General features: G+C 38.5%; 1 protein-coding gene across 3 annotated transcripts in view; it reads right to left on the reverse strand.

Annotated features, from left to right (window-relative positions):
- Positions 1 to 2,388: 2,388 nt before the first annotated feature.
- The window catches only part of LOC107595846 (inactive phospholipase C-like protein 1), a 90,026-nt gene continuing 67,506 nt past the window's right edge, over positions 2,389 to 24,908 (reverse strand). The window contains exons 3-9 of one of the 3 annotated variants that reach the window (XM_016286424.1): positions 21,411 to 23,105; positions 14,091 to 14,453; positions 9,190 to 9,393; positions 7,707 to 7,782; positions 6,193 to 6,302; positions 4,944 to 5,126; positions 2,389 to 4,434 (exon numbers count right to left, since the gene is read on the reverse strand). In XM_016286424.1, coding sequence (XP_016141910.1) covers positions 4,959 to 5,126; positions 6,193 to 6,302; positions 7,707 to 7,782; positions 9,190 to 9,393; positions 14,091 to 14,453; positions 21,411 to 23,105 — 2,616 coding nt within the window. In that variant the 3' untranslated portion in view covers positions 2,389 to 4,434; positions 4,944 to 4,958. Of the gene's footprint in view, positions 5,127 to 6,192; positions 6,303 to 7,706; positions 7,783 to 9,189; positions 9,394 to 14,090; positions 14,454 to 21,410; positions 23,106 to 24,908 lie in introns of all 3 variants that reach the window. The other 2 variants (XM_016286423.1, XM_016286422.1) reach the window with 2 other exon arrangements.

Genomic DNA, 24,908 nt, shown 5'->3' on the forward strand with positions numbered 1-24,908 from the left:
CCTGGTTTATAGCAACCAACCTATATGAGAAATAAGGTCTTAGCTCATGCATTATAATTGCAAAAGGTAAAGTTTTAGTGTTCAAACTGTATTCAATTAAAAGTCATATTTCTACTTTTACTAAGCAAAAGTAAACTTTAATTATTTCTTACCTGATTGATTAAATCCAGAGTTTGGTGGTTTGTTGCACAGGAACCAGTTTCATCACAGCATTGTCAAATATGTAAGGCTCTGAAACCATAATCCGAAAACAGTCAAACATTACATTCAGAAGCAGCCGATTTTGTAGTCGTTTTACAATAGTTGCTTGGAATGTTAACAGTCAGACTAGGTAGTCAAATTGGATATGGATATGGATGACCAATTAGTAAAACACATAAGGCTTTAGGTCAAATAGCGCGTTGTCGTGACTAATGAGAAATTGAAGGTCAATTACACTTTACACTGAAAGTGATTTCATTAAATGCATAAATTTGTGGAAGCGGAATTTAATGGGCTTGTTTGTTCAGTAAGAAAGACAAAAAAGGAAATATTTAAGATATGAAGACCTGAGAAATATGTAATTTGATCTTGGAAGATCCAAATTAAGTTGAGTTAAACGAATGATTTTTTTTTCTTGAAATGTAGCCTAATTGTGTGCAAGTTTTGAAATTGACTTGTTGCCTACCTGAGTTAAGTGCTTACGTATAGTCAGACTAGGTAGTCAAATTGGATATGGATATGGATGACCAATTAGTAAAACACATAAGGCTTTAGGTCAAATAGCGCGTTGTCGTGACTAATGAGAAATTGAAGGTCAATTACACTTTACACTGAAAGTGATTTCATTAAATGCATAAATTTGTGGAAGCGGAATTTAATGGGCTTGTTTGTTCAGTAAGAAAGACAAAAAAGGAAATATTTAAGATATGAAGACCTGAGAAATATGTAATTTGATCTTGGAAGATCCAAATTAAGTTGAGTTAAACGAATGATTTTTTTTTTCTTGAAATGTAGCCTAATTGTGTGCAAGTTTTGAAATTGACTTGTTGCCTACCTGAGTTAAGTGCTTACGTACACGAATGAAGCACAAATAGGCTACTTAAATACTTTAAACTCTTGATTAGATACTATACTGAAATTAAGTCAAAATACAATGAAATATTTTAATAAATAATTACAACAGGCTTGACAGGCAGAAGATAAGCCTGCGAGAATCCTCTGATTTTAAAGACTGGAAACAACTCCACCTGCTGGCTACTTTGAATATTTTCCCATGGTCATTATTGATAGCACCGTTTCCCCACAAAACAATGTTAAGTGAACTGGATAAGCATCCTATTAACAAACATACCCAAACACAAGTCATTAAATGGCTAAAGTGCTCCAGCAGTACTGATAAGACACAACAGTTAACGGTTACCAGAAGAGACAGGAGTCAGTAAAATATGGCTTTATTTAGTCTGGGACACATCTGTGTTACATCAACTTATTAGTTATAAAATGCAAACCATGATTTTAAAATAAAAGCAACACAGCTTTGAAGTTTACTTTGTTTAATGCACGCTTGTCACCTTCAATACTCTCTGATACAAGGACAACAACTGCTAACAAGAATGCGACAAAATATTTTAAACAATATATTTAATTTTTAAGAGTCAGAGGAAATGCAGACACAACAAACGCATGGTAACCACACATGGGGAAAAAAGCAGAAATGGCTAATTAGGACAGCTGGATTAATGCTCCTCATTAAACTAGTCATTATGTTTAACGTCAAACAGCAGCGTAATATTGCACCGTCTGAGATGTTGACCACTATCTAATACTGCAGGAATCAATATACCAGTCCAAATGGACTGTTTAGTTTAAAGTGCACCTCAATGGGGTCTAAAAAACCCGTCTAAAGTGAGACTTAATTTCACATGTCTGATTGGTCTCAAGAGCCATCTAAACTGGAACGGAAAGCTAATACTGTGAATGGGTATTCATTATTTAGATTTTGCCCCTTTACAAGTACACAGATCCTCTGGGTTGCAGGTCCTGGGGTCGGAGGAACATGGGTTACGTGTTACAAACACACACACACACACACACACACACTGTAAAGGGGACAACTATGTTTGTAGCTTTAAGATATAATATCTACAACTCTCTTACATAATTCACAAAACTTTTTTGTTCACACTTTAGCAAACAATTAGTTTTTTAAGGAACACTTCAGGAATTAGTACACATTCAGTTCAGACGTGAACACACACAAAAACTGTCACAGAACAGGCATGGATTGCTCACCCTTCAGAGAGAATAGGAAGAGAACAAGGGCAAAGACAGAGGAAGAGAAAAGTAAATACATAAAAAGTAGTAGAGAACAGTACAAAGTAGATTGAAAGAGTTAACATCAACTTATTAGTTATAAAATACAAACCATGATTTTAAAATAAAAGCAACACAGCTTTGAAGTTTACTTTGTTTAATGCACGCTTGTCACCTTCAATACTCTCTGATACAAGGACAACAACTGCTAACAAGAATGCGACAAAATATTTTAAACAATATATTTAATTTTTAAGAGTCAGAGGAAATGCAGACACAACAAACGCATGGTAACCACACATGGGGAAAAAAGCAGAAATGGCTAATTAGGACAGCTGGATTAATGCTCCTCATTAAACTAGTCATTATGTTTAACGTCAAACAGCAGCGTAATATTGCACCGTCTGAGATGTTGACCACTATCTAATACTGCAGGAATCAATATACCAGTCCAAATGGACTGTTTAGTTTAAAGTGCACCTCAATGGGGTCTAAAAAACCCGTCTAAAGTGAGACTTAATTTCACATGTCTGATTGGTCTCAAGAGCCATCTAAACTGGAACGGAAAGCTAATACTGTGAATGGGTATTCATTATTTAGATTTTGCCCCTTTACAAGTACACAGATCCTCTGGGTTGCAGGTCCTGGGGTCGGAGGAACATGGGTTACGTGTTACAAACACACACACACACACACACACACACTGTAAAGGGGACAACTATGTTTGTAGCTTTAAGATATAATATCTACAACTCTCTTACATAATTCACAAAACTTTTTTGTTCACACTTTAGCAAACAATTAGTTTTTTAAGGAACACTTCAGGAATTAGTACACATTCAGTTCAGACGTGAACACACACAAAAACTGTCACAGAACAGGCATGGATTGCTCACCCTTCAGAGAGAATAGGAAGAGAACAAGGGCAAAGACAGAGGAAGAGAAAAGTAAATACATAAAAAGTAGTAGAGAACAGTACAAAGTAGATTGAAAGAGTTAAAAAGGAGAGTAAAAGACTTGTGGACATATAAAACAGGACAACAGGACGTTTGCTTATGTGCTAATGTTATGCCTTTTCTCATCCCGTTCATTATCGATTTATACACCTTCACTGTAGTGAATATGCTCATTTGGTCTTCTAAAATAAAATGTCTGACATCAACCAACAGTCAGGTTTTTGTTTAAAAACAACTGCCCGAATTGATCAGGCATCAGATTCATCACATTCAGAACAAGTACCACTGAAACGTCTCACACACATTTACATTAGCACCCTTGCACACATACGTTCACACACACAATGTACCAGCACTTTTACTTGTCTACCATAAGAAAAATAATATATATAATCACATATCTAATTTCTGTTATTCTGTTAACGTGAAAAGAAAAGGTGCCATTTCAAAAACTAGTCTATTGTGAGTGTCTTTGACCGCAATAGACAAAATACTGCTAATGTTGTCCTTGTCTATCACAACACTGTCAAATGTTACACAATGCAAGTTGTAAAACAGTTTCTACTTTAGAATTGTATCTACTTTAGTTGTCTCAGTGCTTAAAGCTGTTTATAACAGTTAGTTGTTTTTTTAAATCAAACATCCGGCAGCAATTCTTGCCATGTTTAGTAGCATTTTTGTCTTTATGACAAAAAGGTTTTTTTTATTTTTATTTTTTAATGTGATGATGAGCATGCCAGCAGACTCATCAGAAGCCTTCATCCAATCAAGCCAAGGAATGTATGTTAGAAATAAAGTCACTTTTCACCCAAACTGTAATTCATCATTTAGTAACATTGTTCCAATCCCAGGTGCTGAACTCCATATGCATTACATGGATATGTGGCGTAATCAGTACTTGTCCTCCCATTGAGTAACCGGCTCAGTTAACACTGTTAGGGTGTACTGAACAATATTTTAACAAAACCTTCTTGAGTTCATTCTGCATTGTTAATGAGCTCAAGACGATCCATATCACTGGTGAAGACGGAAGATAAGGATATGGTTCCCTTCAACGGAGAAGCACCAGTTATATCCCGTACACTTTAGACTGGATAGGGCTTAGAGGCAGAAATGCTGCTGTCCTGCTGGTGGGCATCACCTGTCAATCAGCTTGAGTGACAGCAGAGAGGGAGATACAGCCCTGAAGATGATGCAGACCCTCTAAAATTATTTCTGAGATGTGCTAACCTGAGTAAACAAACTTCACACTTTGGTGATTTAGTCATGAACTAGGGGAAAGACTAATGAGTCTTCTGTATTCGACATTAGTTGCAGTTTTAGATTTATACTTTTTTTTCTGCTCGAAAGAACATTTCTAGCCTGTGAACTACAAGGAGTTCAACATTAAAGTCCTCTTAAATATTGCAGGCATGCTTTCTACATTGTTGACATGAGTCATTTTATATCGCTGAGGAATTCGCTTTAATTCCTTTTACATCCTTCATTCAGTAGGTCTTGATAAGAACATTCATTATTCTGCCCTCAAATAACATCTGGTCAATGCTGTGCTAAAATCAAGCACCCACTTCAAAAAAGGACAAATGCCCCTACTAGCATCTGTTCATCTGAGACACCTATACATCTGTCTTTCTGTCTGTCCAACATTCAGCCATTCATTCACCTATGAATAAATGCGCTCTCAATGCCTACGTGTGTCTCTGGGGCTCAGCTGCGACCATTGCCATGGCTACTGCCCCGTCTGGAGGACAGGCCGTGAGGGGTGTAGTGACCGTCAGAGGTCAAGATCAGGCCGGACGCCTCACAGGCCAATGCCAGCTGCCTCAACGTATCCAAAGCATCTATCTTAGCACTTCGCAGGAGGTCGCACTGACCCTAAAAAAAGAGAGACACGAATCACATGAACCGGGTTTGTTATTATGTTACACATCAGTTATTTCTGGTGTATGAATTTGACTGGCTGTTCCAGACAGGCTCACAGTCTGTGCATTAGCGGTGGGGATTTTTCAGTGACTCTTTATGCGGGTTACAGGTGGTGACAAGTGACTGTCTTTATGAGTGAATCATTGAATCACTGAATAATTCATTCAAACCGATTTGTTTAAAAGCACTGATTCATTCAGGAATGAAACAAGTGACTGTCTTTGTGAGTCAGTTACTCAATCATTCACTAAACCAATAAACCACCCTATTTCATAAATCTTATTTTCATACATTTTATTATTTTTTTTTACCTTAAATTTGATTTAAAATGTTATAACTCAATCTGAATATAAACCGATCCCTGCCCTACATTTTTTCTTTTCCAATAATCTGTTACACTTGGATGTATTTCACAATACAGATAAAAAAAGATCTGTCGCTACTTTTATGACGACTTTAAACCTGAAAGAACAGCACAGTATTTCATATACAAGTCACAGAAGCAAAAATTTGTCTGTTGGGAAATGGTCATGAACACAAAAATATTTTTAGACAAAAATATTTTATTAGTGGACCTCAGTGGCGAAAACGAATTAATTAAAAAGTATGTCCTTTTTTAAAGGATATAGAAGATTTATTGACTAAAGCTCTAAAAATACAGTGACTATTAATACTAGCCAAAGAGACTTGGATTTTCATAGCTTTTAATGTCTTTTGTTTGTAGTCCCAAGGTAAATGCTGTTGCATAATCATTTAACCCATAAACTGCGTAAACATCAAATGGAACTGAAACATGTATTTCCAATCAACTAAAAGCACCCAAACCCAGAGAAAGGACCTGCTCATTTCAAAAGTCCACCGCACACGCTGTATTTATAAGGTCAAATGACTTCCATTTGGAAGATAGAATTTCAAAACAACAGAAGCCCTTCTCCCTTTCGTCTAAAACCAGAGTGAAAACATTATCCAAAAATTCAAGGCTGTTTGAGGGAGGGAAAGAGAAGGTCACGCTATTTACCTTCTGCACAGTGATGTTCCAAGCAAAACTTTCCACAGCTTTACTCTGTTTACGGCCTTTCAGATTTTCCTTTTCTACCAACCTGGGCAGATCTTCATGAAACACCATTCCTAAGAGGACATATAATAGAAAACAAACACATGCATAACGTGTATAATTTTCTTCTTTTTTTTCTGGCTTGAGATTTTCAAAATGCCATTAATGGTGCAAATATGCTTCTGCAGGAACTGAGCTGCCAAATTATGGTTGATATGTACCCATTCATCCTCTGGTTTGATAATATTGTGCTTCCTGTGATGAATCTTGGCATGGCCTCTGTAAGCTGCCCTTTCATTCCTAATCTGCTGTGTTGACTACTCGCTCGCTCTCATTTCATCAATATATCCTCATAAGGACATAAAAACAGTATTTTGAACTAAGTGTCTCGGATTTTTGTAATTGGGGGCAAATAATATCTGTCAGGCTAGGAACAGAGGGTGAAGATATTCTAGTATGTGTAGAAAGCATTTACTTTCACATAATGTAACTGCTGTCTGCATCTTTCTTCTGATGATTTTTCTTCGTTTTTGTCAGATCCATTTCTTAAGGTTTTACAGTAGTAACAATAACTGTATAACTGCAGTATTTTGGCAGAAACCATGGTTACCACGGTAAAACCGTAACTTGTCTAATAACTTGTCTGAGCTAAAGCAGTTAACTAATTAATCATAATTAACTAACTAATCATAATTAAGTAGTTCATCTATAGTCAATCTACTCTTTTGAAAAAGTAGTTACTGTGGCTACAGTACAAGCTACTAAAAGTAGTAACTCCATGCAAGGAATGGTAATGATTTTTTTTTAAAAAGATGAATCATTTATTTACATAACACCAGAATGAAAAGAGTCACTAAAACGAATCAGACATCCCAAAGCTACATTATTTGAATACTGCATCAAATAACTAGGTTAAAAAGCTGCACGTCCAATACAATATCACATAACATTGGTATTGTGGTTTGTCGTACTACAAAAACAAATAAGCTTTAGAAAAAAGCTTGTAGCTTGTTACTGGAAAAGCTACACAAACAAAGCCATTGCTAGTGGGGTGAAAGTTGTGTGACGTTTCTAGGGACCCCCAGCTAGTGGTGGGGGGGGCCCACTGTGATTTCACTAAGGGAGCCGCCACTCAATAAACAGGACCAGTGAACCCCATACATTAGCATTGGCTCTGCTGTCATAATACTAGAAAATTTAATTATTAGCATCACTAGTTTAAGTACCTCATCAACACTGGATACTGTATATCATTTCAAAATAACTCCGTGAAGGTATTTCAGCACTCTTCGAGATAAAAGGCAATGTTTCAAAGTGTTGATGGGGACTGTGTGTGTTGTGGATGACAGGATATACTTTGAATGCAAATTTGAGAAATCTGTGAATTGTTTCTCAAGATTTTCACACATCCTCTGGGGCCTGACTGAAACATAATTCGGGTGGAAAGAAAATACAAAGATGATTCATCCTCCACTCACCTTCCTTTTGCACTTGTGCAATTCTCTCATGCACTCCATCTGCATTTTCTATCAGCTGTTTGTTGGCAGAAATCATCTGAAGAAGGATGCAGACAGGTACTATTTTATGTTCTGCTCATATATTTTAATTAAAAAAAAATTTGAAATAAGAAAAAAAAGAAATTAATACTTTCATTCAGCAAGGATGCATTGCATTGACCAAAAGTGACAGTAAAGACATTTACAATGTTACAAAAGGTTGCTATTTCAAATACATGCCATAATCTAAAAAAGACAAAAAAAGCATTGAGTTGCACAACTTTTTTCAACATTGATCATAATAAATGTTTCTTGAGACCAAATCAGCATATTATAATGATTTCTGAAGGATCATGTGACACTAAAGACTGGATTAATGGCTGCTGAAAATTCAGCTTTGCCACTACAGGAATAAATTACATTAAAAAATATATTTAAAAAGTAAGCAGTTATTTTAAAATGTAATTATACTTTATAATATTACTGTTTTACTGCATTAAAACATAAATGCAGCTTTGATGGGCATAAGAGACTTCTTTCAAAAACATGAAAACATTTAATCAATCCCAAATTAGTCAATGGTATTGTTCACACACACGCACACGAGCGCACACACACACACAGTTTATGAATATGGCCAAAACGTGAACCCAAAGGACTAATTTTCTCCAAAAATGACTCTTGTGACCTCACAAGTCTCTTCAAGAATGAGAGACTGCTTCTAATTTTGCATTAAATTCTTCTATGACTTATCCAAGCTAAATTATACATTAATTTTATAGCTCTATACTTTTACTGTATGTAAACTATTGTAAACTCAAACAACTGAGAACTCTATTATGAACTATAAAAAAGAGATCTTTAAGCAATACAATTGTGAGTAGACCCTTGCTGCCCTCTCTCACAGTGAAGATATTTATAAAATGTAGTCCTGCCAGTCAGTGCAGTCTGACTCTCTGGGACTCAAACACACAACAGGATCCAGAGTCAACCCACAGGGAGAGACCGGGAAAGAGGGACCCTACAAAAGGAGAGGAGGAGGATGGTGACTAAAGCCTCAGATGTCTCACTGACTCCGATGTGCCTGTTCTTACTCCCACACACTGTATTTCCATGTTTAATGTGGGATGGCTAAAAAGACAAATGCCATTGTAAAGGCAGGTAATGCAGAGGAGAGGATAGCTGACTGATATAGTAAGATATTAATATTACATATCAATATGATATTGTTTATATTTGCAGCTGTAAATGTTTTAAGAATTGCTTTGTTCACATAAAGAGAAAGGTCTCTCTAGCTTATCATTTAGGAAAAGGAAATCTGTACATTAATGATGCCTCAGAAATTCAGCATAAGCATAAAGTTGGCCTATTATGGTCTATGAAACTGAACCACCAACAGCCCGACAGAAAAACATGGCAATGATGAGTAACATTAAAATGGCCTACATAAATAGGCATCTCTTACCGTGTCATAACCATTTAGCAGTTTACGAGTGGCGTCAGTCAAGTTGCCCAAAGGTTCCAGGCATGGGTAACCTTCCTTCAGAGTGAGTGTGGCACTTGGGGGCCCATCTGGACTCTGCAGCCTCGTGGCCAAGCTCTGGATGCACTGCTTCAGTGTGGCCGTCGGGGGGAGCCCACACTGCTCTTTAAAAGCCACTGTGGCACACTAAAGAGAAAACGTTAACACACAGGCACACACTTGGTTAACACAAATACTTCAGTAAGCCTAAGAGATAAAGGTAAGTAACAATTTGGTAAGCACAAAAAATTGAATGTTAACAAAGAGAAAAGAAACGTGAAATCTGCACTTTTCCAAAAGATTTTATGCTCTTATGCTCATTTTACTTATTTGATAAAAATACAGTAAAACAAATATTGTGAAATTTTATTACAATTTAAAATAATGTTCTTCCAATATATTTTAAAATGTAATTTATTCCCAAGATGGAAAAGCTGAATTTTCAACAGCCATTACTCCAGTTTTCAGAGGCACATGATCCTTCCAATATGCTGATTTAAAGGAGTCATATGATGCTGCTAAAAATAACACTATTTGGTGTATTTGGTGTAATAAAATGTGTTTATGCGGTTCAAAAAACACATTATTTTCCACATACTGTACATTATTGTTTCTCCTCTATGCCCCGCCTTTCTGAAACGCGTCGATTTTTACAAAGCTCATTGGTCTGAAAAGCGAGGTGTGCTGTGATTGGCCAGCTATCCAATGCTTTGTGATTGGCCGAATACCTCAAGCCCGTGACGGAAATGTTACGCCCCTCACATACGGAGCGACGAGACAAAAACATTAAAACCCATTACAAACGAGGCATTTGTTGCATCCAGTGGGGGCATAATTACAGATTATGACTTATACTGTCTTTTTACGCGTTGCGTTGCATTGCATCGCGCCGCGTAAACATAAAACTCTGTCTGCATTTGTGATCGGAGAAATGACAAACAGCAAGTGCTACTCTACTGCCCAAAACTCACGTTTGAATCATCAGTGGCAAATCCTTTAAATGAAAACGTACTTACGTGAGTCAGAACTGCCGGCATTGTAGTCAAACGTTACTCTCCCAGGATCAGTAAACAGTCTTCCATAAAATGTGCTGCACACATCTGGATATTTGGATTGTTGTAAATGCAACTTAACCACTGATTTGTAGTCGTATCCTCTTTTGGAAGACCAAACAAAGTAGTTTCGCTTTCACAACGAAAAACACAGCGGCCTAGCGTGAGGGGAAGCCCCGGCTTAGCGTGCGCTGAGGCCGGGATAGAGTGAGCTGAGGCCGGGCTAGCGTGAGCTGAAGCCCCGGCTTAGCGTGCGCTGAGGTCGGGATAGAGTGAGCTCAGGCGGCGGGGTCGAGAACGGCGCGCCCGGCAGATGCGACGAATGAGCGGCAACCACATGTGACGGACTTTGTCCATGGTGAAAGTTGATGTATTCCCTCAGCGACCAGCACAGATCAGCTCTAGGCATGACGAAGCGGATATCGTCCTCTTTTGGAAGACCAAACAAAGTAGTATCGCTTTCACAATGAAGCACACAGCGTCTTCAGGACATGGCTGCAGTGTCAACAATACTACAGTGAGAATAAAAGTTATGCCTTCTTTCGTTGCATGAACATTTGGGCGGCGTTATGCAAATCTTCCCACATAATGACGTAGATATGTGGGGGCGTGTGAGAACGAGCCGTTTTAAGTAGGTGTGGCTGACTCTGAACTTTTATAAAGAATATCTCTTTGGATTTGAGACTTTAGTCTTTGCAACTTTACAGATCTTCTTTATGCACCAAAAGCTTGTAACACTCCAAAGAGAAAGGAAAAATTGAAATCGCATCATATGACCCCCTTTAAGGCTCAATAAATATTTCTTAATTAAGCAGCAACATTGATCATATTTTTGTTGACATTTTTGTGGAATACTTTTTTTTTCAGAATTCTTTAAAAGATAGAAAGTTCAAAAGAACAGCATTTATTTGAGATTGTAACATTACATATTATATACTTTTCATCAATTTTATGTAACCTTGCTAAATTTATTTTCTTTTAATATTCTAAAAAAAAATGGACCCCAAACTTTTGAATAGTAGAGTACAGAGTACTCAAAGTATACGACCACAACTGCAAGATCTCTAATAGAAGACAAGACAGCTAAGAGTCTGAAAACTTGAAAAATGGTGGCATTTATATTGTTTGACACTGATTGTAATAGGCAAAGCTACTCTCACGAGGCACAGCCAAAATAATGACTTCTTTCCTTTATACAGACAGATAAACCTGTGCAATTTAACTGTTTTCTATGTCCGCATGACTGTCAAAGGCCTCAGCTTAGAGTCTAATCACATTTCAGCTTTTTATCATACATTTCCCTTCATTAAATTGTGGCAGATAGAGAGCTCGTTTCTATTTTCTACCTGACAGAATCACACACCCACAACCATGATTAACAAAGCCATTCGGAGATGTATGTGTGTGTTCAGGGGGCTTCATGTGGGTGATTAGCCTGTATATCTGTTTATTTATATGAGAAAGAAGTCCATAGGGTGTGCTGTGAATAAAGTGGACATTGTGGTGGCTCTGATATATTATACAAGAAAAAGGAATGGAAATGAAAGGACAAAGTGTATGTGTGTATGTAAAGTGGCTCCATAAAATATTTGGACACACAGATAAGAAAATACCAAACCAAGCGGCTTTTAAAGAAAGATAAGTATGCCTTTGGGCTAAATATATCACACAAACAAGTCTGTTATGTTCTGAATAACAAAGCAAGAAATACATACCTGTGGTGTGTGAGGCAACAGATTCATAATTCTACTAAAATTACCAAAAGAACAGATGGTTTTCAGTAATTGCAAAGGTAAGACTAAAGCAATGGTTCAAATAGTTTTTGGGGCCACTGTCTGGTTGTGTGTTTACCTCTGAGATCAGCAGGTTTTGTAAACACAGTAATTATGGATGTGGAGTAGCTCCTCTTCCTCAACACACAACACACTGCGGTTGCATCTGATCCTGGCCCTGTCACCTGACCCCACAGATACTCTACCCTCCATCCTACCTCCCCTTACAGTCACCCATAAATCATACCTTGACTTTCCAGAGTCAGGGTCAGCAGAACTGTGGCGGTGTTGTTTTTTTGTTTGTTTTATTTATTAATTTTTATTTTGCTTGGTTTAATTTCTTGAGCTTGCTTGAAAATTCAGATCAACACATGGTAATGCTAGAAATGTGTATGTTTACATAATTTAGATAAGTTAAACCCCAGAAAAGGCATGTGAACTGAACTTTGCTTTCGCAATGGATGGCCATACTCCAGAGAGGAGGTGTCTGGTTTTTACATGTTCAGATCTGAGACTTGCAATTTCATGTCAGCTGATTATTAAAAGGCTCAGAATCTGTATCAAATGACTGCAACAATTAGTGAGGTCAGAAATCTTCAGGTGAGTGGATTTAGGATGTAAAGCTATTACTTGTGTACACTGTGAGCAAACAAATGTTTAATGAAAAGAAAACAAATATATTCCTCAACTTAATGTCTCACTATAATATCTGTTTTCAGTGTCTGACATGGCCATGTTATTAGTGAGAGACATTTACAAACAACACCAATTATCTGCACGACCCACTGAACAGCACTAAGAGCACTGACAAAAAGCAACTTAATTGTTTTGTTCACTATTTCTAAACCATTACATTTAGACAGCTCTGACTGGGAGAGCCAGCCGTCAATCTGGATGGATCAGTGCTACCCTGTCACTAACGTGGCCTCATCCAACCACAAATATCCATTTAAAAAGTAGCACATTAGTAAACATTTTAAAGCCGCACACATAGAGCATTAAAGAATATAAAATAAAATATTTAGAAATACAATAAAATATATGAATAAATAAATAAAATATGATAGTGGTTTTGCGCAGCTTGTCAGTGAACAACAGCTCTGTGTAGTTAATGCTGCACCCATGTGTAAATATCGCATTCGATTTATCGTGCAGCCCTACTTTAGATTATAGGTCTCTATTTAGAGCATTGAAAACTTTTGAAAACTTATCAGGATGCTTGTCCCCGGCACAACCCCAAGCTTAAAAGGATAGACATTAGTCAGGGTAGCTCCATATAAAATCTTTGACAGAATTGACAACAATGCTGTGACGGATAGTAGTACAATGCATCCAAAGGGCCGTATTGTTATTTAACAACTTACCAATAGGTCAGCTGATGAAACTTCTTTCTAAAAAACTTTCAGCAGTCAAAAAACTTTATAAAGAGTGTGCCATTGTAAAACTGTAAGTCTATCCCTCACAGCGTCGGTTTTATCTGCGTTAAATTCAATATGGCGCCTGACCGGATTAAGGTCTATAGTTCATTTTTTAAAAATTATTTACTCATCCTCATGACTTTTCAAACCCATTAGACTTTGGTTATTCTTCGAAACACAAATTATGACATTTTTAACGAAAAGTAAAAGGTTTCAGTCCCAACACTGAAAGTACAGGTAACCAAAACTTAAGATTTAAACCAAAGATTAAAACCAAAAAGCTCATAAAGGTGTCATTTCAGCTTCAGTGTTGACCAAATGTGATGTGCTCTATCTATAAATGCCGATCATTGTTGAGATGTACATGAAAGCCAATTTTTTTTTTAAAGATCAAGATTTTCTTGATCACACAGCATAATATGGAAAAACCATGCTGGCTGACCAGCACCAAACCGCACTAATCTACATAAACTAACCTGAACCAGAATGCAAATTTCAACTTGTGTAAGCTGGTCTTTTCAGCAGGGTGTTTTAGCTGCCAAGTAGTGAAGAAGTCAAATTGCTAGTATTACTGTTGTCTGAACACGCACCACCTCCCTTACCAGTGCATCCTCTCGCAGGTCTGTAGCTTCTCGCAGAGGTCCGCTGGCTGGGCGGAAAGTGTCATCCAGCACTTTGATTCCCGTGTTACGTAGAGTGACGTACTCTCGTCCACGCCGCACTCCTCTCCTGACGGACAGACCCCTTCTCTGGGTCTTTCCCCCACCTCTGCGGTTAGTGATGGCGATGTATACAAACAGGCTGGCATGGGGCAAAGGGTCTCCAGCGAGGCCCAGCAGGGGCACATTGCGATAACCAGGCTGTAGACACTCAAAAGCGATGGTGTACTGGCCAATGAAGTCATCACCTATATAATCATCATCCAGAACTACGAAACGCAGCAGGGCTAGTTCAGGCATGTTCACCTGAAAAGAGAAAACAGTACATGTATTTTTGGCCTCTTCAGGTGTGCAACATTCTACAGATGCAGCTGTAAGGAGAATTAAATATCTAGGGTGTGTAAACAGACACTTGACACATGAGCAGACATTCTGAAATATGAAGCATGCAAAATGTAGTGCAGACCACTGAGCCAACGTGTCACTGTAACACCGCAGAATATGGTAAATACATGATAATTTGCATAAACTGCATTTCCACAGTCTCATCTATTTAAATATGGAAATATTTTGCATGCACACACAATCATCTGATCATCTGGCTATGTAGGAAAAACACACATTAATAAGCAAGGACACAATTCAACAAAATCATACATCTTGCACAACATGAATAACTGAGGGATTGTTACAGGTTGAAACAACTTACAAAGATGACTGTGTAACTATTGTTAGAGGTTCACATAACTAACAAGCACAGTCACATAGTAAAAGATACATTGAAAATAACATGAAGTATGTATTTCACTGCTTCCTTTGTGTCAGAAAAACAGGAACAATGCCACCTGAGCTTAATATCACTTAAAATACTAATTTGAACAAAAGAAAACATACTGTTATCGAGGTGTATCCATGCATATCACTACATACATATTCATGATATGTAGTGATATGCATGGATATATACGTACACAGTCATGAGCATGCACCAATACACACACAAAGCAAGTGAGACACAAAACAGTTATGTCACACTGAATATGCATATTCGTACTAAGAAAAGGAAAAACGGAGAGAAAGTCTGGCAGGAAAACACAAACAACAAAGATAAAATGCCTCAGCTGGCAGCAGACACCCACACAGACGCCCGGACACAACTTATGCAAGAGAAAATAGTTCAAGACAGGTGTGCAGCATCTCAGAGAACCTGCTTCTGAAATTGCATACATTTGTACACATGAACAAATTTAATGAACTCCACAGACAAAATTGTACTATGATATTACCATGATTTTGTACATGTATCATGGTAATACCATGTTAAGGCCATGGCAGCATGTTGTTCTAATAATCTAAGAGTACCACATAAATACTGTAAATACAATAGTACTTAAATAATTACAGTACAGTACACACATCTAGGTATATAACAAATACATGTATACCCTACAGAGTCATATAAAGACCATTTTATAAAAAAAGATATAAAGCAAATCCAAACGGCTGAATTGCTAGTATTGTTGCAAAAAGCAAGTGTATTAATATATTATCACGCAGCTCTAATCTGTTAAATGCGAGTATTGGACATTAAGTTATTAATTTTTTATCAAACATCATGATTTTCTGTAAAGCTGCTTACAATGCAAATTGTGAAAAGTTCTACACAAATAAGTATGATTTGACTTGTTACTTATCTGTTTAGTGAAAAAGGCCACAGGAAAAGATGCAAAAGCATTCTATCAGATCCCACCAGGGGATGTGAATCTGCTCCTGTGTGTGTGTGTGTTAGTGGGACTCTGATAGGTGTACCCCTCCCATGACTTATAATTGCATGACGTCCTTGAGCTCCAAGCAACAAGAGTCAAACAAATGCAAACAACAAGAGGCACAATCCCAAAGGACAAAATAAGTGCGTGAGAGATATATTTGTGATTTCACTGGATCCTTCTCAAAACCTCCTCTTCAAATAACCATATGGCACAGTCTTTGGTTTAAATTACAATAGCAGGGATTTAAATTTAAAAGCGCTAAGATCAAGGCTCACCCACAATTTTTATCACTGTCTACTTGCAATACAATATGTGTATGATGAAGAAACCAATCCAAAAGCCACATATCTACCTTTATACTAAACATGGAAGTACAGTGTCTGGAGATTCATATTGAAACACTATTGTTGTTTTCTAGCTTTACCAAGGATTTTTAACGTAACCAAAAAGGGACAACAAGCAAACAGAAGCAGGGAGATGTCATGATGGTACTCACTGTTTTTTTTAAGAAACTTACAGATAATAGCTCTACTAATGGATTCTGGTTCAATACATGACAATAGTGTGTTTAGTGAGTGCTTGAACATCTCTCTGCTTGTTGACAGAAACTAGTATTCTTGACAAAAATATATTTTTTAACCTTCAAAAATTGCTAGCAAGACAATTTCCTCAAAACACACACTAACTCTCCTCAGATGAACGTTGTAAAAATGTACGGATTGGTTTCAGCAGTCTTGCTTCACACCCAGAGAGCTGCATGTTTGTGTCCACTTCGTTTCACTGGAAATCACAGGTAAAACAACCCCTCTCCTGCACCAAGAAACTACCTTAATCTGCATCTCATAATTAAAGCGGTCTAAAATTGCCATGCAATCGTAATTAGGCCCTGCTAAAAGAAAGGTCACATCATTTAAAAAATAAAATGCTGGAAGAAACTGGCACCCACTTACAGAGCAGTGTAATGAGTTATCTAGACTGTAGGTTTGAACTACAATCCAGGGCAAGAGCATTAGTGTTAGCAGGCCATTAATTTTGGATGTAGATCTTTCCTAATTACAGATCTAAGAAGAGTTGTGTTAAGTTGCACACACTTGCGTCATCCAAGTGCATCCATGAGGACAGCCTACATCCATTAACCTCATTCTGGTTGTGGATCACAGGTCAGTACTCTATACATTCATATTATTTATGTATGTGACATTTCTGTTATAGTTGCCAGCTCAGGTTAATGCAAGAAATGAAAGCAAATGGAGCAACCAATGAGAGCTCACCTTTCATAAACTTGCTGTATTCTATCAGGATATGTTTATGTCTAACCATACAGAGAGAAAATCTACATGCCTCCAAAAAGCATTCAAAACTTTCAAAACAAAACTCAAGATTCTGTCTAAAATAAGCACTAACAGCAGAATTCGCTTTCAGCCATTTTGTTGTCCTCTGAAATCTGTGAATGCTTAGCCCAGGCAGTGCCAATAATATTTTTGTTACAGAAACACAAGCCTGTCAGTGGTGTTGTCACCTAACGGTTGCAAAATATAACATGTTAACGTATGTTAGTTTGTCACCTTGCTAAGGGAGGTCAATGAGTATGTGTGTTAGGATGTATGATAGGCCATAGCTGAGCTCAGTTGGAATTGTGTTAATATTGCATGTAGCAGGTAATCAGTGTGAGACAGGGGCGTTTCTAGGATTTTAAAACATCTGGGGCTGAGGCCAAAACATCAGGGGCTAATTAGGGGGGAGGGGTAAGCAAGAAAAACTTGCATGTTTTGCAAGAACCTTTTTATGTAATAGTTTAATAATAAACACAAATTAACAAAGATAATATGCAACTTTATACAATTTCATTCAGTCCCATCTTTTTCCTGTCTTGTTACTAAAAAGGTGCTCATTAAATTCATTACTTTTTCTCTCTCACACAGGTACTCCACACAATGTTCTCTTTTACAGCTTGTGTGTGAAACAGTGCCATGTACATTTTTTTATTATTATTTTACAATCATCTATATTATACTTGCACCTTTTATTTCATTTCTCATTTATGCTAGCACTACTGTCTCATTCTTTCTTTCTTTTTATAGCCTCTCCTCCCTTCTCTGATTGTTCTCTCATCTCTCATAACTCTCTTCTGTCTTGCTGCTTGTATCTTGTCTACTTCATGCTCTTGGTGACTTTTTTATCCTTCTTTACAATCTATCTTTCTGTGTTCTCTATTTCTTTGAGGGTGGAATCATCAGAGAGTATCTCCGAGACTTGACTTGAGCAAAACGGTCAATTACCATGCTAGTATTTATAGTGCTGAGAATTCCTTTTTCAATTGACAGAACAGCCAAATGGTTGAGTCTCTTCTGGCCCATTGTTCGCCTAAGCCATGTATGTAGACGACGCAATGCACTAAATGACCGCTCACAGCTGGAACGGCTGACCGGTATTGTAAGAGCTGCTTGAAAAACCAAGCTCAGGGTAGGAAACATGTCGGGATCAAGAAGTTTGTAAGCACTGGCCATGTCAGAGACAGCACCCTCTTTCTTCTTTTTTGCCAGGAACTGTTTCGCTACCAGAATTTCCTCTTTACAAAGTTGGATTTTGTAATGTGCTGCAATGAGGTTTAGAGATTCCTCAGTAAGAAAGTCATCAGCTGCTGGATTGCAAGCTTGAATGCCCTTCATGAGCTTTTCCCCAACACCAGAAAATCTGTTGCTCAGCTTACTTATCATGCGGTCAAGACATGGTTACAAAAGATGATGTTTAAGTTGGTTGCCAGTATCACATGGAGCCCTTGTGCTCAAAGTGGAATCCACTGCGTAATTATTCATCCGCCTCTGCTTACGGCGGGGACCAGACAGGATCTCTGAGATGTTATTGGACTCGCAAATTACTTTTGTCTCCTTGTAGAGCTGTTCTGCTGTTTCTTCACTGCTCCGCATTAAGGTCAGTGTTTCAAGAACAGCATCTTTGTAGAGTGTTGCTTGTGCCAGGTCCACAGATTCTTTCTGGAGATACTTATGGAGCCCCTCTGTAGCAGATAGCAAACTCTTGAACATTACAAAGCATGTACACACTAGAAAACCTGGACAGTCTTGACAGCAGCCCAATTGCTATGGGTGTAGCAACTTTTTCCAGGCATCTTAACAAAGCAGTCAGATTTTCAAGCACAGCTTTGACTGAGTTGAGCTGGCATTCCCATCTAGTTTTAGAGAGCTGGACAAATTCACTGTTCTCTAAACCTAGTTGTTTCTGTGTGTCATGAAATGCTTGATGATTGACCATTGATGCACTAAAGAAGGAATACACATTCCCTAATGTTTCAAAAAAGTAATCTGCCTCTGGTAAAGCCCTACAAGTGTGACAAAGCACCAAATTCAGTTCATGGGCATAACAATGCACGTAAACTGCTTCAGGGTGCTTCTCGTGTTTGTATGGGGAGAGAGAGCAACCACAAATCTCGGATTGCACCAGCCAGTCGTTGTATGGGCCGACCACCGAATGGGTTCAGAAGCATACAGTATGTGCATATTTGCACTCAGACTGTGATTTCTGTCTTTTCACAGACAAGTAATCCTCCTCGCTGTCACTACAATGACATAGGGAAATAATTAATTTATACCATTAATTCATAAATGTTTCTCTTTTTTATCACACAGACTGCACGTCTCCCCTCTCATGCTCTTGCGCCACCACACTTTGAAAACCCCTGCTTTATTCCACTTCGTTTTTGGTCTGGTTTGACCAGCTAACAGTGTAATTGTGACCCATACGTGAACAGGACCAGAGGGTAAAATTTAATTTGAGATGTTTTTCAATATACGAGTTTATGTTTGTAGAATATATTATTATTTGAATATGAGTGTGTGTTTTGTATGGATAATTTGAAAAAGCTAAAAGGTACCTTTCTCTGTTATTGATTCTTTTTTTTTGAGTCGCCATTGCCTTGATCTGTCGTCCACTCTGTGCTACACTGACCGTTGTTTTCTGACCATTTTTTTTTTATTGTTGTCACGCTCAAGGGCTGTAAAATCGTTTAGGATTAAGTCACTTGGTGAATGAGAGAGTGAGTGAGTGAGTGAGTGAGTGAGTGAGTGAGTGAGTGAGTGGAGAGAGATGTCAGTCAAAATTGCTTACTGTAAACAGCGACAGTGGCCAACTAAAACGATCAACATTTACTTAATTTCTCATTTTCTCACATTTCCTCTGAACTCCTTGGTAAAATTCCTGGGATTGAAGGACAAAACATTCGGGGCTAGATTAAAATCATTCAGGGCTTGACCCCTTGTGTGAGACATGGCAAAGTAGCTGCTTCATGGGTTGCAGCATTCTGATTAAGACACATGAGAATGGACACTGCCCTCAAGACTGATACACACAAGAGAAGCTTAAAATAACCTTGCACGTCACTGACCACACCACAGAACACAGGGTCAAAAACCTGTGTCATGTAAAACATCTAATGTCTCAACGCTTAATCTCAAGTTTTATATCAGCTTTTATTATAAATTATCTCCAAAATAATGATTTTATATTTGTTGAATAATTATTTACATTGAGTAGACCTAGAAAATGTTTTTCTTTCAGATGTTCTGCCGATCATTTGTTTTGTGTGTGTACATTCATTGTTCATTCATTTTACCATGGTAAAAGGGTAGAGGACAATAGGGCCTTTCGCACCGCTTTAGTTCTAGAACTAAATGTACAGTACTAAAGTACTGGGACAATTTTGCGCGAACAATTTACCAGTACCATTTAAAGGGTTGTATTCGCACCGACAGTGTACGTAAGCCGGTCGACAGACAGTGACGTCATTTTGTGCCACAACAGAAGGATGGAGGACGCTGTGATCGGAGCTGTGTTTTTGTTGTCTCACAGGTTTCACAATAATGGACAAGAAATGTCGACGTATAGGCTACATAAAGCGATTGAAAGAACGGAAAGGAGGACTAAGAATCTCCAATGAAAAACTGGCAGTGCTACATTTGTTACAAGTGCCTGCACTTCAGCGTCCGTCCATCTATCGCTGTTCTCCATACTTGCGAAATAAGTCGACACAATGTTTACAGTATGTTTACACAGCGTTTTAAATGAGGGTGAGGGCGTTTTCGTATGCATTTGGCCAATCAGTGTCTACTTGCGTCACGGGTAGTACCAGTTGTGCTGGTTAGACCCTGCTCCGGAGTAGGAGCTAATTTGGTTCTCGAAAAAGGCAGTCCGGTACTAAAAAAGCACCCAGTTCCGGTGGTGCGAAAACGGCAAAAAGTGGGTAGTTCCACAATTAGTTCTGGTACTATGAAAAGGTTCTTGTGGTATGAAAAGCCCTAATGGCTACTTCACAACCAATCTGAAAGTTCGCTGCAACTGCCACTAGGGAGCAAAATGCAAAAACCATATGCAAATGTCAGAGATAGTGGAAAGGCCAGCTTTAGTTTCAATAAAGTCTTCCAACATCACATATGAAATCAATTAGATTTATATTCATGATATGGCAGTCTCGCTCTCTCACCTGGAACTCAAACGTCTCATCAAACAGTGGATCATCCTGGTTCTGGGCAGCAGTGCGAGTTCTCTGCTCTGTGCAGTCTGCAGGCACTCCGTGCAGCTCCAGCACCACATATGGGTCGATGACCTCACCTTTGGCACCAGAGCCTTGTGGCTTGGGTAGACTATGGGCACTAATGACCTTCACCCTGAGTGTTTGTGCTGGTACACCAGGCACGCAGCCTTGTGATTGGGCACTAAAGTAGGAAACCTCCTCTCGCATTACTGCTGGACGAAGAACATACCCACACCCACCGTTCTGCATAAAACGACCACGGGTCAGGTCTAGCATGGCACCTGGCGTCTGCTGGTTGAGTGCCACCAGTTGCACACCTCCTTTCCAGTAGCCCTGTGGGTTTGGGTTGCTAGAGTCTAGTCTTACAGAGCTGGGCCGCACACGAGTTAGACTGCGCTTGGTAAAGTTCACCAGCTCCTCTGGGCTCTCACTGGCCAGCCGTCCTGCCTCTCCTTCCCCAAGAGAGCACAGGGTCCAGTAAGGGGGGTCAAGGGTCATAGGTGTACCTGGTGTAGAAGGAGTGGAGGGGGGAGAATGCTGCTGGGATGGCTGTGTACTCGTTCGGTGAGCATAAAAGTTGCGACTTCCAGTGCGAGCCACTGCGATGAGATCGGACAATTCACGCCGCAAGCGGAGGCGCCTTGGCTGTGGGGGTGGGGGAACAACAAGGACTACCCCCAGTTCTTCTTCCCCAGGGATAGTCATCCTTCTTCCAGCCAGAGGACCACCGCCACCAATCTCCTCATCCTCCTCAGATATCTCTCCTTCAGAACCTTCCACTTCTGGGGGCAGCTTCTTTCCGACAAGAAGCACCTTTCCCTTTAGCTGCTCTGGAGAGGGCAAAATGGTTGCACGACCTCCCAGACTGACAGGAAGAGATTCAGGGGTATAGAGCTTGGGTCCAAAAACCTTTTTTAGATGTTGTGCAAGAGTACGTTGCTGGGAAGGTGAGCAATGCTGGCATAGATACAGCAGCAGAGGATACTGAGAGGTGAGAAAAGCATACTTGTTGACTACTTCCAGGGCACTACGCAGAGTAATAGAACCATGATGGTGATGGTGGTGATGATGGTGGTGGTGATGATGCTTTCCATCTGTACCATGGTCTACACCCAATAGTGGCTCCCCTTCTGGCCCATCGGTAACCCCTAGCTCCAGACACCGACAGCCAATCTGCAGGGCTCGAATGAGACCCCCAAGATCAGCCCGGCCATGCACTTGGTCATCCAGCAGGTAGGAGCGGTAGGAGGCACTGATGAAATAATGAGAAAGGGGCATCTTCATGTCCTGGCACACATTCTGGTGCTCAGGGTCTAACAACTGGCACTCAGCTGACTGTAGGTAGCGTGTAAATCCATCCAAGCCCAGTAGACCTCGCTCACGCCCAGCTGCAGAGGGCTCAAAGCGGCAAAAAAGCTCCAAGCAGCCCTCAGTGGTGGCCAATGACAGACCTTGCTCAGTTTCCAGGAAAAGACGCAGGTCCTGGGCATCAAGGCACTCTCGGTCTTTAGAGAGTTGCACTAGCAAGAAATAGACATCAGGTCGCGTACACAACTCGCAGTAGGCTTCCTGGAATTCTTCCAGCGTAACATGAGAAGTTAGCTTCTCTTTGCTCCGCTGAATCTCCTTAAAGCGCAATCGCACCTGATAAAAAGAAAAAAAGAAAGAGTTGTATTAATGTGTTTTAGTATACATTTTTGTATTGTCAGCACTTTTATTGATAACACTTTAAGATAGAAACCCAAACTTTGTTATTTTAACCCCTTAACTGTCACCCCCCATTTTTTTAATAGGCATGCAGGTGCACTATCCAAACTTAAATTGTTGTAATTTATGAACCCTTTGGAATACAGACATAAGTATGGTCTCATTTTAAAGAAGAAAATCAGCAGAAATCTTTTTGAAAACAAATTAAAGTATCAAAAAGTTATGGTAGTTTAAATTTACTGTAAAGAAAATGCACTATATCAATTTTATTTTATTTTATATATAATAAATATTTTACATAACAGGTTTTACTCTAAAGTTTGTATAAAATTAAAGCCTTATGTCTAAATAAGTTATGTTCCAAATTTGAAGTTGATATGAAAAAAATTGAGGTTCCTGTGAGATTTTATTTAGGGTGTTATACCACAAACAGCCACCGGGTGCCATCCAAACTCTATTAAATTTTTAATGCATTGCTCTGTCACAGAGGTTTTAAAAATTGATGGTTGTTTTTTCATACTAACTAACGTATATGGTCATAGAACTGTTGCCCAAAATAAACAAATGCTTGAAGAAATTGCAAACACTTTATCAGAGCTCAACAGACACCTGACGAATGGGAAGACAGATGGCCCACTAAATTTGACAGCTACCACTTTAACCAGACAATAGGGGAATTTATGAATAAAAATCACCTGATAGATATTTGGAGAAGTTTAAATTCAGGAGTAAAACAATATTCCTGGCTTAAACCTAATAACACCTGTAAATCCAGGATTGACTACTGGTTTGTGGATTACTCGTTTAGAGAATTTGCCTCAGACATCTTGATTTCCAAAGCCCCGCTAACAGATCATTGTATTGTAGAAATTAAATTAAATCCAGTTGATAGAATAAGGAAAAATAAAGGTTACTGGAAATTTAATTCTGGTCTGTTAAAAAATAAAGAATATTGTACAAAGATAAAAGAAATAATAATTGAAATTGAAAATAATGAGACTATAAATAGTCTTTGCAGTAAATGGGAATTTGTAAAATACAGAATTAGAGAAAGTTCCATAAAGTTTAGTAAGAAGATTGCCTTGGAAAAAAGAAGAGAAGAATGTAACCTGTTCCAAGAAATTAGTAAATACTGTGATAAGGCAGTATTAAACAGTGAAGATAAAGACAAACTATTGATATTGCAGTCCAAATTAGACGATATGTATTGCAAAAGAGCTTAAGGTGCAATTGTGAGATCGCAAGCAAAGTGGCTCGAGCAAGGAGAAAAGAACACCTCGTACTTCAGCAATTTAGAGAAGAGAAGACGGGAAAATAAGGCAATATCAAGTTTACTGATAAATGGAGCAGAGTGTAAGGATAATAAAACTATTGAGAAGACAGTTTTCACATTTTATAATAATCTCTACACTTCTGCATATTCCCAACTAGATTCCTCAAATTTTCTAAATAGTATTAAAGACTTCATACCCAAGATTGATGATTCAATTAAAGAACTTTGTGAGTCAGATTTAAGAATTGAAGAACTGGATGATGTGAGTTTGGGATTATCATTGAATAAATCCCCGGGTACCAACGGGCTCACAGCCGAATTTTATAGATTCTTTTGGAAAGATATATTTGGAAGACGTTTGTTATTTAAGGCAATTCAAGAATGTATTGCAAAGAACGAATTAATGACAACCATGAAGCAAGGCATAATAATACTTATTCCTAAACATGGCAAAGACAAAAAATTGT

This window comes from Sinocyclocheilus grahami, unplaced genomic scaffold (assembly GCF_001515645.1).
Source record: "Sinocyclocheilus grahami isolate Dianchi unplaced genomic scaffold, SAMN03320097.WGS_v1.1 scaffold209.1, whole genome shotgun sequence".
NCBI lineage: Eukaryota > Metazoa > Chordata > Actinopteri > Cypriniformes > Cyprinidae > Sinocyclocheilus > Sinocyclocheilus grahami.